Raw genomic sequence first — 13,010 nt, 5'->3', positions numbered from 1 at the left:
GGACCAAACCTGACCTACAAAAGAAAATCGTACATTTGTATGTGGATCGGCGATTTGATCTCGAGGATCAGAATCCATCTTTTAAGAACCGGGTGGATCTGCAGGACAGAGAGATGAAAAATGGAGACGTGTCTTTGATTCTGAAGGATGTGACGATTGATGATGCTGGAACATACGAATGTAGTGTTACCCAGAAAAAAGACCTCAGCCCTTACATCACCACCATAACTGTTGACCTGGACGTTATTAATTCTGAAGGTGAGTTATGAGAGTTCAGCACATCAGTGATCAAAGTTGAATCTGCTTCCTGGTTGTTGGATTCTCTTCTGTCCTTCACTCATCACCTACCTGACACCTCACACCTGTTTCTCACCTGCAGGTCAGCCATTCCTACCAGTGGAACGAAGTGTAAGTGGTTCTGTTGGACTGGTCATTGGTCTGTATCTTCCTGTTGTGCTTCTCGTTGTTGCTTTTGTTTTTTAGCTACAGAAAATGTAAAGAAATCAGTCAGTGTTCAAACCAACCTCAGTTTTTTTGTGTTTTTTTTGTTAATGAAAACAAGAAAACAAAAATGATCTGAGGACAGACGAACATTAAAGTTGGGGAACATTTAGCTGCAGACCTGCGTCAGACAGGAGGATCTGTTGGACTGATTGTTGGTCTGACAGTTTCTGGTCTGCTTCTTCTGGCAGTTGTTTTTTTCATCCACAGAAGATATAAACAACAACAAAATCAGGGTCCATACCGCCCTCCTGCTGGAAAGTAGTAGGTTGAAATTTTTCCAGAGAAAGGAAGATGATGAGATGACAGACATTTTTAATGCTTAACATCCAGCAGGCCATATCAAATGTTAAGTTCTTGATTTGATTTTACATTTTAAATGTTCAGTTTCTTGTGGTCTGTCTGTCTTCTTTTTACTTTTGAGGGGTTAAATTAAATGAGTCAGAATCTGCACAAGCTCCCCAGAGCAGAGTAAAATAAGTTGGCTAAGTTAGTCATAAAAAGATCAACATTCTAAACCAACCACTTTGATAACAGTTTATTTTGTTCCTGCTATATTTTTTGTTTTACATTTCTAAATTATGATTATCTTTACATTTCCTTTTGCATAAGAGCAAAGTCTGACTGTCAAGAAGTCCTGCACTATAATCCACTAAAGTCTCAATTTCATTGTTCCTGTTTATAAAAAGCAGGAAAAATCCATAAATATGTTTAAACATTTATGCTCCAGTACTAAAACAGTCAGTGTTCAAACCAAGCTCAGTTTTATTGAAAACAAAGATGATCTGAGGACAGACAGACTTTAAAGATGTTGAACTTTCAGCTGCACATTTCAAATATCTACAATTTTTTAATGTTTTTTGCATTTCTCTCAAACATCATGTCAAGTTTGCCTGCAGCTTTATGACCTACAGTTTTTGTCCACCTTCAGTATTTTAATATGTTTTGCTCACACCAAGTTAAACTGTATTACGCAGGAACATTACTCTATGTTCTGCTGTGTTAGAATCAGTGAGCAGAGTTTATATTTTTTTTTAAATATCGTTTATATTTCTGTCATGCTTTTGTGGTTCACTTAGACCCAAACCCATTGTACATATATGCATATTATGTTGTGTTTTTCTAATTAAATATCCAGTGTCGAGTATGTTGCAGTGTTTGAATCAGTGAGTGTTGGTTTCAGCTTCAGGTTCAGCAGCTGTTTGTGACATCTGGATGGGTTTGACTCATCATGTTCAGTCAGCATAAATACAGATGCTCACAACACAAAAAGCATGTCACAGTGTGTGGAAAAATCACTGTGGATTATAGAAGGTGATAATATGACAACCACAGGACTGGCCGCACTTTCCTTGTTGGTTTTGTGTTTTCATCTGTGTAACATAAGTAAAGTTGCATATTTGGGAACACCTCATTGGTTTTGGTGTGATTGTTGGTTTAGTTAGTTCCCTTCACACACCAATGACTTAGGCTGTGGTGTAAATCAAAAAATTAACTGCCTGAACAATAATGTTCACTTGGATGGGTTTCAGTGAGTGATTAGAGGGACTGCTGTCCAACTTGCCATTCTTTGTGAAGTTTCCTGATTTTTAACTGGTTTGGAAAATGGCTTCTGAATCAGTGCTGGAATGAGTATTGATTTGCTGCTATATGAGAAACATGAATTGAAATGAACACAAAAATAAAAAGGAAAATTAAACTGAAACTTATCAGTCCCAGTCTGGTATTTCGTGAAATCTAACTTCCCCTCAGGAGCTTCTGAGAAACAGATTCATCCATAAACTTGGATTTCAGTCATGTAAAGGCTTGTTTTTAAATTCCAGCTGCAGCTCTCACTCTGATCACAGCTGCTCCATCAGAGTTGAAGGACAAAGAAAAACTAAAACATTGTAAAGTACTTTAGATGAACTTATCATCTTATAGTGAGAGATTAATCAGAATAATGTACAAGGAATAATCTGCACTGAGACACTTTAAACCAGCAAATATTTTTCTCTGTCATATTTTTGATGGTACAACACTTTGCAAAGTCTAATGTAGGATTCTAGGACACCCATGTTGCTAGATTCATCCACAGATAAGCTGAACTAACTCTCTTATTTGGACACATTAATGCCTTATTAACAGGAATTACACTCAAAAAATATTACTTTAAATAAGTGTTAACTTTACATAAACGAATGCAGTGCTCGTATACTGCTTTCACCTGAAACACAGCAAAACAGCAGTTCTTTGTTACATTACAATAACTGTCCTGCGTTACTTTTGTAAGGGATTACTTTGCCAGTCTCTCATTTTTCTGAGCCGCCACTGCCACCTACTGGCGAAACTTAATATCACCCTTAGACCAAATCAGGTGGGAGAAAATGTGTTTTGCTCTGCGATACAAACTATTCACAACAAAAGCAAGAAAAAAAAGTGTGTGTGTGTGTGTGTGTGTGTGTGTGTGTGTGTGTGTGTGAGGGGGGGTGTCACAAACACTGCGGGCTGAGAGTTGTTGACAGTTCAAACATTCAGGGTACCACACATATAGGCAAATTCATTCTCTAATCCAGCATGTTATTGTTTTATAGGAGAAAAACCCATGCAGGTACAAATATCACCCTGTCTGACTGGACTTTTTCCTGTTGACTTGTAGAAAAACAAACCTCCCTGTCACTCTTTGGCTAACAACAGAGCTCCAACATGTTCACACATGCTGTGTGCATGATCGGTCAGACTGATTTTGTTTGTGCTTTCAAGACTTTTTAACTCCTTCACCACCGTCGAACTGAGGAAGCGAACAGTTTCCTCTTCATTAAGACTTCACAAAAAGTGGGGTGATGCATATTTGTAGGATTTCAATCGCTCCAAGAATTAGATAAACATTATAAACATGGTAAAAAAACAGTTTCCTGTTTTTGTGTTAGGTAGTTTTAGTGTCAGCCCACTCTGTAAACACGCCACATCACCCCTGCTAACAACAACACCGCATTCACGTGCATGTTAGGCAGTATTTGACTCATTTGCTGCTGCGCTTGTCTCACAGACAGACCACATAAAAGCACTGTATGATGCACTGAAATAGTACAGTTACTTCAGCTCTCACTGATGTTATTGACTCAGAAATGTGCGACCCTAAAACATTAATACTCTTTCTTTCTCCTTCATTGGATTTATTCCACAAAAAAACAGGTGAACCACAGAGCAGGCTCAAGTCATTCGGAAAACCCCTTATTTTCACTTTTCGTTACAAATCATCAAAGTCCCCTCTGAGATCAGAATGTAGCAGCACTGATACTTGCTAAGTCTCTGAGCAGTTCCTCTTTATTTATTTTTATCTTTCATCAGTTCTGCCTTCTAACCACAGCTCATGTAAGAGTTGTGTAAGTTGTCTTAGAGTCTGCTCTGAGTCATCTGTGTTTGTAATATGCTGACTGAAGTTTCTAAACAAAGATAGGACGTGTTGTGTTCAAACTTGAGACAATATTGGATTAGATGTAATAAAGTTTGACATAAATCTGATATTTATTCTTTGACTTTAAGCCCAGAGTGAACACTGTAGGTGTTTAGGCTGGTTTGTTTATGTTTTGGATCAATTTATATCTGGTATGTGATTATGGAGTATGTTGTGTTTTCCTGTGTAGCTCTCCTGTTTGGTGGCTTTTGGGAGGCTGTAGAGCAGGTTGTTAACCAACTGGATCCGTGTTTGATCTCCTGCAGTTTGCTTATTTAAGGAAGGTAAGATGGTGAACGCTGAGTTGCTTCTGATGCACCGATCTGAATTCGAGTCTGTGTGAATGTTAGAGAAAGTGCTTGTGTGATGGGGTGTAGTTCTCAGTTAGAGTAAAAAATGTGCAACATAATAAGCAGTTCATTTGAGCAAAGGGTGGTAGACTTTTGCTGTGTCTATAAACGTACCTATTCTGTCAAAAGCAGCACATAACTGAGGGATGATTAATGTGGTAACTAAAATAAAGTCTAAGAGCAGCTCTGATGTAATGTGAGTATTTCTCAGTAAGACAGTTCAGAGATATGAGAGGAGCTGAAGGAGAATCAGTATGTGTTTTCACCTTTAAACCTTAAAGCTGTATCTGAAAGGAACTTCGCTTTGGTTCGATAAGAGGGAAATTAACAAAAGTCTTTCCTGTCTTTGCACAGTTTGACATATTTTCACTTCATGTTCTCGTTTATATGAAAACAGCTGCCAGAGAAATGGGCGTGTTCTGGGTATTGTCTGCCCACTGGCAGTTTAACGGCTGCTCCTGTTTGTTTTCCCCAAGCTTCATATGAAGCTCGAGGGCGAAGTTTTAGATGAAAAAAAAAGCACATAAGAGGTACGTTTTTGTGATAATTCAGGCGCAGGAAAATCTAAAGCGTTTATTTAAGATGAGCGGCTGAAAGACATACGCGTTTCACACTTGCTTTGAATTTGATCTAACGCAGTCAAGTTTTAGACCCTGGTCCAGTTGTTCACGGGTAATATCAGCAGGCGGGATTTTAAACAAACAAAGATCATCGGACTCAAGCACGGACATGGCTGCAGGAACATGTGCGTGTCTTTGCTCGACTCTGCTGCTTGCTGTCATCCTTGTGTCCGAGGCTGCAGGTGAGATTTAACTGTTGGAAACCAAACAGCGACCATAAGCAACATAAAGAAGAATAAAGAGTTTCAGAGTGGTTTGCATGTGTACAGTATGGTATAATTAAATATCAACACACATAATACAGTAGTAGTTCATCGTTACGGAATGTTTTTGTTTTAAAGTGAATATGTGGTTTAATTGTTCATTAAATAAAGTTTGCTTTAAACCCCCCACTCATCTTCGGGGAATGTTTTTGTGGAACCTGCAGGAAATCAATTAAATAAATCAATTAAACATGTAAGCCCTAAAAATAAGACGACAAAGGTCTGTGGAGTCTTTCCAAAAGGATCTGGTGCTGATATTAAAACGTCTCTGAGAAAACAATCAGCTTCCATTTACCATGAGCTCCTTATTCAATCTAAACAGACTCTTATGTAGTACTTTTCTACCTGAGCAGTCAAATCACTTCATACATGTCTCAATCAGCAGTGCTTTATGTCATATTTTATCTCTGCTGTCATATTTATTCACATTCACACTCCTGCTCTACCTCCTGAGCCACAGCCACTCTAATCATGTCTGTCATCAAAGTTTTAGACAATTCAAGCAGCAGGACTTTGACGTTAAACTGAGGTCAAAGTCACCACAGATGATGAGAAGTAACTCTTTGTGCTATCAAAATCTGAGATTTTTGGCTTTTCAAACATGCCCTCTGATGTCTTGGCAATTAAGGAAAAAAAATAGATGTACTTCATATCATTGAGAAAAAAATTAAGTCAAATGTCAAAGACAGTAAGCAGCATATCTGAAGTAAGTAATTATTTTTGTGAGTCCACTGATGTGGCACACTTTGTAGTGTCCACTAAATACTTCTCAAGTGTGCTGGTTGCTGAGGCTCCTCTTTTGTCCCACACTGTCCTCAACATCAGTAGGAAAAAGTTTTTTGAGTGTCTTGACTGATCCTCGCTCACTCACTTTGCTCTGTGTTGTTTCCTCTTCCAGACCAGAAAAACATCACAGTTTTGTCTGGACAGAACGTCATTCTACCATGTCAAGCTCTAAGAGATAAAGGTTCCCTCAGAGCTGTAGCTTGGACCAAACCTGACCTACAAAATAAAAATGTGTATCTGTATCGAGATGGGCGATTTGATCCCGCAGATCAGAATCCATCTTTTAAGAACCGGGTGGATCTGTGGGACAGACAGATGAAGGATGGAGACGTGTCTTTGATTCTGAAGGATGTGACGATTAATGATGCTGGAACATACGAGTGTAGTGTTACCCAGAAAAAAGACCTCAGCCCTTACACCACGACCATAACTGTTGACCTGGACGTTATTAATTCTAGAGGTGAGTTATGAGAGTTCAGCGTATCAGTGATCAAAGTTGAATCTGCTTCCTGGTTGTTGGATTCTGTTCTTCACTCATCACCTACCTGACACCTCACACCTGTTTCTCACCTGCAGGTCGGGCAGTCATACCAGTAGGACGAAGTGTAAGTGGTTCTTTTGGACTGGTCGTTGGTCTGTATGTTCCTGTTGTGCTTCTTGTAGTTGCTTTTGTTTTTTAGCTACAGAAAATTTAAAGAAAACAGTCAGTGTTCAAACCAACCTCAGTTTTTTTTGTTAATGAAAACAAGAAAACAAAAATGATCTGAGGTCAGACGAACATTAAAGATGGGAAGATTCAGCTGCAGATTTCAAACATCTAAAATTTAAAAGTATTTCACATTTCTCTCAAACATCTTTTTAATATCTGATTGCAGCTTTATGACCTACAGTTTGAGTCCATCTTCAGCATCTTCAGTACTTTAATATGGTTTTCTCAAACCAAGTGAAACTGTATTATATTACTGTATGTTCTGCTGTATCAGAATTAGTGATTTTTCTGTAGTAGAGTTTACATTATTTGTAAAATATTTTATGTGAAGATATATATATATATATATATATATATATATATATATATATATATACACGAGTGTTTATACAACACAACATGTGACAGTGTGAGTTTGGAAAAATGAAAAATCACTGTGGATTATAGAAGGAGATATTATGACAGCCACAGGACTGCTGACCTTGCTTTCCTCGTTGGTTTTGTCTTCTCATCTGTAAAATGTGGGTAAAGTTGCATGTTTGGGAACACCTCACTGGTTTTGATGGGATTGTTGGTTTAGTCAGTTCCCTCCTCACACCAATGACTTAGGCTGTGTGAATATGTAAAAAATGTTATCTGTCTGGACAATAATGTTCAGCTGGATGGACTAGAGGGACTGTTGTCTATTTTTATGTCTATTTTTGTTGAAAACTCGTACTGTCCATGTTCCTGATTTGTAACTGGTTTTGAATATGGTTTCTGAATCCGTCAAAATCTTACAGACTGCTGAACACTTTGTTTTTGTGGTAGTTTAGGAACACTGATTGGAATCACAGATCACTTTTAGTCCAGATGATTTTGGTTGATTTTGGTTTCACTTTATATTAAATAATCCCTAATCTGCATTATGGTTGTTGTTCTGTTTCATTTTTGTTTCATGTTTTTACATTTTATATACTTTTGGGTCAAGTAGTAGGCATACACTAATTGTTGGTGTAGAATATTAAATCATGCTGTATGTTATAGGGAAGCAGTTTGGTATTTTGCCTTTTTTGGTGTTGGGTAAAATCAGAAATCTTTTTGTTTGTGTGTTTGTTTGTTTGCTTCGTTTTTATTTTGATTACCTGATTGGTCTTTGCTTTGGTTGTTGTTGTTGGGTAGATTTGGGAGGGGGTGGGGGGCAAATTGTTGCAGGAGTTGTACTCATAGCACTTTAGTTCAGGCACATAAGCCTGTATCCCACTAGTACCAACTCAACTCGACATAACTCGGCTGTGCTTGGTTTTGGCCATTTACAGCTACAACTGAATACCCATCAAATGACACAACGTCATAATTTCTCTTAAACCAAGTCGAGCCGAGTTGACTAGCTAACAGTGGAAGCTAGGCGTTAGGCACTTCGCTTGGTTTCCATCAATTTCAGATCCTACGACCTAAATATTTTAATTATTGAATAATTTTGTTATTTAATTCTGTTATTTCTGACCTGAGAGCAGAACTCAAATATGAGACTCATGTGGAGAAATGCAAAGACAAAGTTACAGCAGGCACCTTTGTCCCTTGGAGCTCTGTAGCTGCTGACAGAGCTCCTCTTTAACTAGCTGGGACCAACAACACATGGTGGGTTTCACTCTGAGTTCTTTTATATTTGGTGTAGAAATTCAGACTCATTCCTGGTGCCTGTTACACTGAACTGGAGGGAAGGTGTTGGATTTGGTGGCCTCAGGATCAAATAACTGATGTTTTGATGGGACTTCATTGAGCTATAACCTCCAACATTCAGTGATGGAGTGGTTTGACCAAATTCACATTTGAGTGAGTGAAATGCTAAGTTAATGATAGCTTGCTTGGTTATCAAGCTGCAATCATGCCCTGTGTAGGTGCCTTTGTGATTTCTTTGTTTGTGCATCCACAATTCTCATTGCTACTCTTCTCGTATGTAGCGACATTAAAAACATTTCCACCAGAGACATCAGTCAATCTTATATTGTAGCTCCTGCAGCCTCTGTGGTCCACAGACATTTTAGCCTCTGAGATGACACGTAACAGAAACAGAAGCATGATACCTGCTTATGGTTAGCCATCTAAAAAGTATGATATAAAGTTTGATATACTCTGTATTCAGTTTTAGTTCATTTGTCTTGTTGTAGCACCAAATCACATAAAGACTCATTTCAAAAGTCAAATGATAATTCAAAGAGTCATGTTAGCTCAGCAGGATGTGGTTGTGAAACACGAGTGCCATGTAGTGTCTCATTTCACATGTCTCTGTTAGTTCCTCTTTCCATGTTTTTTTTAACTAGTTGCAAAAAATCCCCCTTCTTAAAAAAAGGGGGAAGAACAGCTAGCTGACAGCTATTAACTTTGGACTATTTTTTAACTTAAAAACACAATTAATCCACCGTCAGCCACTCAACCTAAAAATATTTGCTTGACAGATGTTTTTCACTAATAGTAACAAAACGATACACACACACACACACACACACACATATATATATATATATATATACATATATATATATATATATATATAAATTCCTCATATGTGTTTTCACACATTTTTTTTACTTGGCCAATAAATGTGATTCTGATTCTGATATGGTTTTCTCACACCAAGTTAAACTGTATTACACATGCATATTACTGTATTTCTGCTGTATTAGATTCTGTAACTTTGCTGTAGTCGAGTTCATCTTCTTTGTAAAATATTATTTATATTTCTGTCATGCAGTTGTGGTATGTATGGTGGTATTGATTTTTGTACTAAAAAATACTAGCTACCAGGTACCACCACCTGATGGAAAACCCTGAAAACCGGGTTGAACCAACCTGTGTAGGTACTAGATACTCCAGTAAAGACTGAGCAATGTATAATGAAAGAGTCACACTATACTGCAAAGGTAATGATGTAGAGCGTTCTAATGTGAGGAAACAATATACTTCGTACTAGGAAGCTCAGACAAACTATCCAGCAAGACGTTTGTGAATTTTTTGAGATTTTGCCAAATGATTTGTAGATAAATCCCTGGTTATGACAGAAAGGTTCAGAATTCATAATATGAATTTGTCAAAGAAAGGGAAGGAAATGAAGTTTATAAAGCTCTATCACCAAATCGAAGTGAAAGGGTAAGAAGTTCCTAACTATCCACACACATAATGGATTGTACCAATGCAATCATCTTGTGTTGAGTTTTTTCTTTGTCTTCTCTCATATCTCGCTTCCCTTCTGTTTTTCTTTCCCTCCCTTTCTTTCTCTCTCCCTTTCCTATCCCCTAGTCATGTCTGTCCCACCTGAAATAACTTAAATGGACCAATACAGCAACGCTGTGATGATCCACTTGGTAAAGTGAATCTGTTTGGCATGTTTCTTGGCCTTCAGACAATTATTCTGATGGCTAAAGAAACAAACGGGACAGCCAATAAATAAATGGAACGCCATAACCAAGTGCCTGGCATAGTGTACAGGAACATCTGTATTGTAGACAAAAAGAAGAAGGCGGTAGTGATCGATGTAGTGGTTCCGAATGACAGAAACATCAGGAAGAAGGAACACGAGAAGCTCGAGAAATACCTTAGAGAAGAGCTTGAGAAGATGTGGAGGGTGAAGGTAACAGTGGTCCCAGTGATAATCGGAGCACTAGGTTCAGTTCAGTGACTCCCAAGCAAGGCGAGTGGCTCCAGCAGCCCCAGGAGCAACATCGGAGATCTCTGTCAAGAAGAGCGCAGTCCTGGGAACAGCTAAAATACTTTGCAGGACCTTCAAGTTCCCAGAACCCAAGCTTGAAGGATTGACCGTCCGCAGGGGCAAGTGGGGATCTTTTTTTCATTTATACATATATAATATGCATCATTTACCCATTTATACAAACACTTTTTTTCTATGATTAAGTGCTTTCTGTCTAATATTCACAAACATTCATACTCCAATGGATGCATCAGAGAGCAACTTGGGGTTAATATCCTACCCAAAGGTTATTTAGGATGTAGACTGGGGTTGAACCACCAACTTCTAATCAGTAAGTGACCTGCACTACCTCTTGAGCTACAGCCACCCAAAGTATCAATCTGCGCCCTTGTTTCCATTTGGACAGTACCCAAAGACGGAGGTGTTATCCCCCACTGCAGACAAGCTCGCTCACAGTCCTACAAAATGCTAACTGCACATCTTTGGAAGTAAATGCTGTACATGTCTGAGGGATGCTAGAATGGAGAAAGCATCACTATATATGTCCACTGCTGCAACTCTCTGTGTTTGGTGTGACAGTGGGTGCAGTGTGCTTTTTGCATTGTTTTCAAAACTCCGGTTCTTTGTATGTTACCATTTTGCTAAAGATAGCTTGAGTTGTTTAAAGATAGGTTGATTTTAAGATAATTTGTAGGGAAGCTGCAGGTGCTGAAGCACTGCTTGGTGGATAACGCAGGGCATATTCGAGCACCAAACTAAATAATTGTCACGGGGGGCCGAGGCAGGCCGTGTGTGGATTAGTAACGGACCCAAGATGCAGACTGCGTAGTAGTGAGTGAGCTTTATTTACTAAAAGGGTGAAGTTCAACACAAAAGAAAGGGTGGCGAGAAGCAGAACTGAAAACACTCTAAACTGGGAAAACTAGAACTTAACAAAAAACCAGAACACGAACGAGGGTACCTTGCAGGGAGATCACCGCGGGGAGAATGCACAGGAAGACCGAGGGGAAAAAACACAGACGAACCAGCAACGAGGACGAGGTAACACACACTATAAATACACACGCCAGGAATCAGGGGATGGGAAGCAGGAGGGCAACACACCTGGAAGACATCACAACTGACGAGGCAGGGGAAACGTAAACAGAACACACTGACAAAAGACAGAGATCTTCAAAGTAAAACAGGAAACACATACACATAATGACACAGACTCAGAGACACGGACTAAACACACCTACTACACTAAGGGAATGCACAAGCAGGGAAGACACCAACCACAGGGAACACCACTAAACCCTAGAAAATACAAAACTATCAAAAGTAAAAGTACATAACCAAAAACACTGGGACCATGACAATAATATCTATTCATCTATATTGATGTTTGTCTGGCATTTTCCAGCCATCCTTTAATCTAACTGTCATAGGGTGAGAGATGCACCCTGGAAAGCTCACCAGACTACCTCAGAGCTCAGACAGACACAGACCTACGGCTAATTAAGAATCATTATTTAGTCCTGTTTTTCTTTTGTACTCCTGTTTCCTGTTGATTTGTAGAATAGGAAAAAAGAAAAGAACAAAAGAAAAGAAAAGCTAAATTTCATGTCACTCTTTGACAACAGCAGAACTCCCAACATGTGTCTGGGCCTGCTAAACAGCAACAGAAACAAAGGGCCGAGCCTGATTTAGTTTGTGCTGTTTTATCTCCTTTACCACTGTCAGATTTAGGAAGACAAGAGGTTCATCTTTATGAAGACTGTACAAAAATTGGGGGGAAAGATTTGTATAGGATTTAAATCTCTCCAAGAATTACATAAACATTTTAAATGTGATAAAAGAAAGTTTCACGTTAGGTAGTATTAGTGTCAGTCCACTCAGCACTCACATCATCACTGGTAACAAACAACACCACATCCACGTGCATGTTAGGAGGGCAATGTTTGCCTCATTACCTCTTGCTGTTTCACAGACCACATGAAAGAACTATATGATGTACTGAAAGAATACAGTTACTTGGTAGTGAAGTGCAGCTCTTACTGATGCCGTTGATTCAAAAATGTGCAACCCTAAAACTTTAACACGCCTTCATTTGATTTATCCATTTTTTTCCACACAAAAACAGGTGAACTCCACAGAATGGACATGGCTGCTATGTTGAGTGACTCATACTCAAATCATTTGGAAAGTCCCTTGTTTTCACTTTTCTTTATAAACAGTTAATTTTCCCTCTAAGATCAGATTGTAGTAGTAGCACTGATCCTTGGTAAGTCTTTCAGCATTTCCTCTTTTCTTTTAATCAGTTCTGCCTTCTAACCAGTTCATGTTCAGAGTTGTGTAAATTGTCTGATAGTCTGGTCTAAGTAGTGTGTGTATCTGTCACAGTGGAAACTCTTTTATATTGGTTTTATTCTGATTTCTTGTGTTTATTTATAAGTGTAGTTTTATTTGCATGATTTTATTCTGTTTGTATAGCATGTTTTTAGTGTGTTATTTTACAGTGTTTTAATCCACTGTGGGTTAGCTGGGCATGGGACAAATTAGCTGATAGGGATCACCTGCTGAGGCATGGTGTGTCCAGAGGTGGCCTATCAGCTGTCTAAAGACCTATTAAAAGGAAGTGTTGTGGAAAACTCATCAGTAACCTGCAACACATG

At 38.7% G+C, this 13,010-nt stretch overlaps 1 protein-coding gene across 1 annotated transcript; it reads left to right on the top strand.

Annotated features, from left to right (window-relative positions):
* The first annotated feature begins 4,720 nt into the window (after positions 1 to 4,720).
* On the top strand, positions 4,721 to 6,860 carry LOC102775882 (myelin-oligodendrocyte glycoprotein-like). The gene is made up of 3 exons (XM_006807771.2): positions 4,721 to 5,089; positions 6,069 to 6,416; positions 6,533 to 6,860. Exons 1-3 carry the CDS (start codon positions 5,017 to 5,019, stop codon positions 6,634 to 6,636), a joined length of 525 nt encoding a protein of 174 aa, XP_006807834.2. The 5' UTR covers positions 4,721 to 5,016; the 3' UTR covers positions 6,637 to 6,860.
* Positions 6,861 to 13,010: the final 6,150 nt, after the last annotated feature.

This window comes from Neolamprologus brichardi, chromosome 3 (assembly GCF_056152115.1).
Source record: "Neolamprologus brichardi isolate AB-2024 chromosome 3, ASM5615211v1, whole genome shotgun sequence".
Taxonomy (NCBI): domain Eukaryota; kingdom Metazoa; phylum Chordata; class Actinopteri; order Cichliformes; family Cichlidae; genus Neolamprologus; species Neolamprologus brichardi.
Note: the sequence above shows the minus strand (reverse complement) of the source record. Positions and strands in the feature narration are given on the sequence as shown.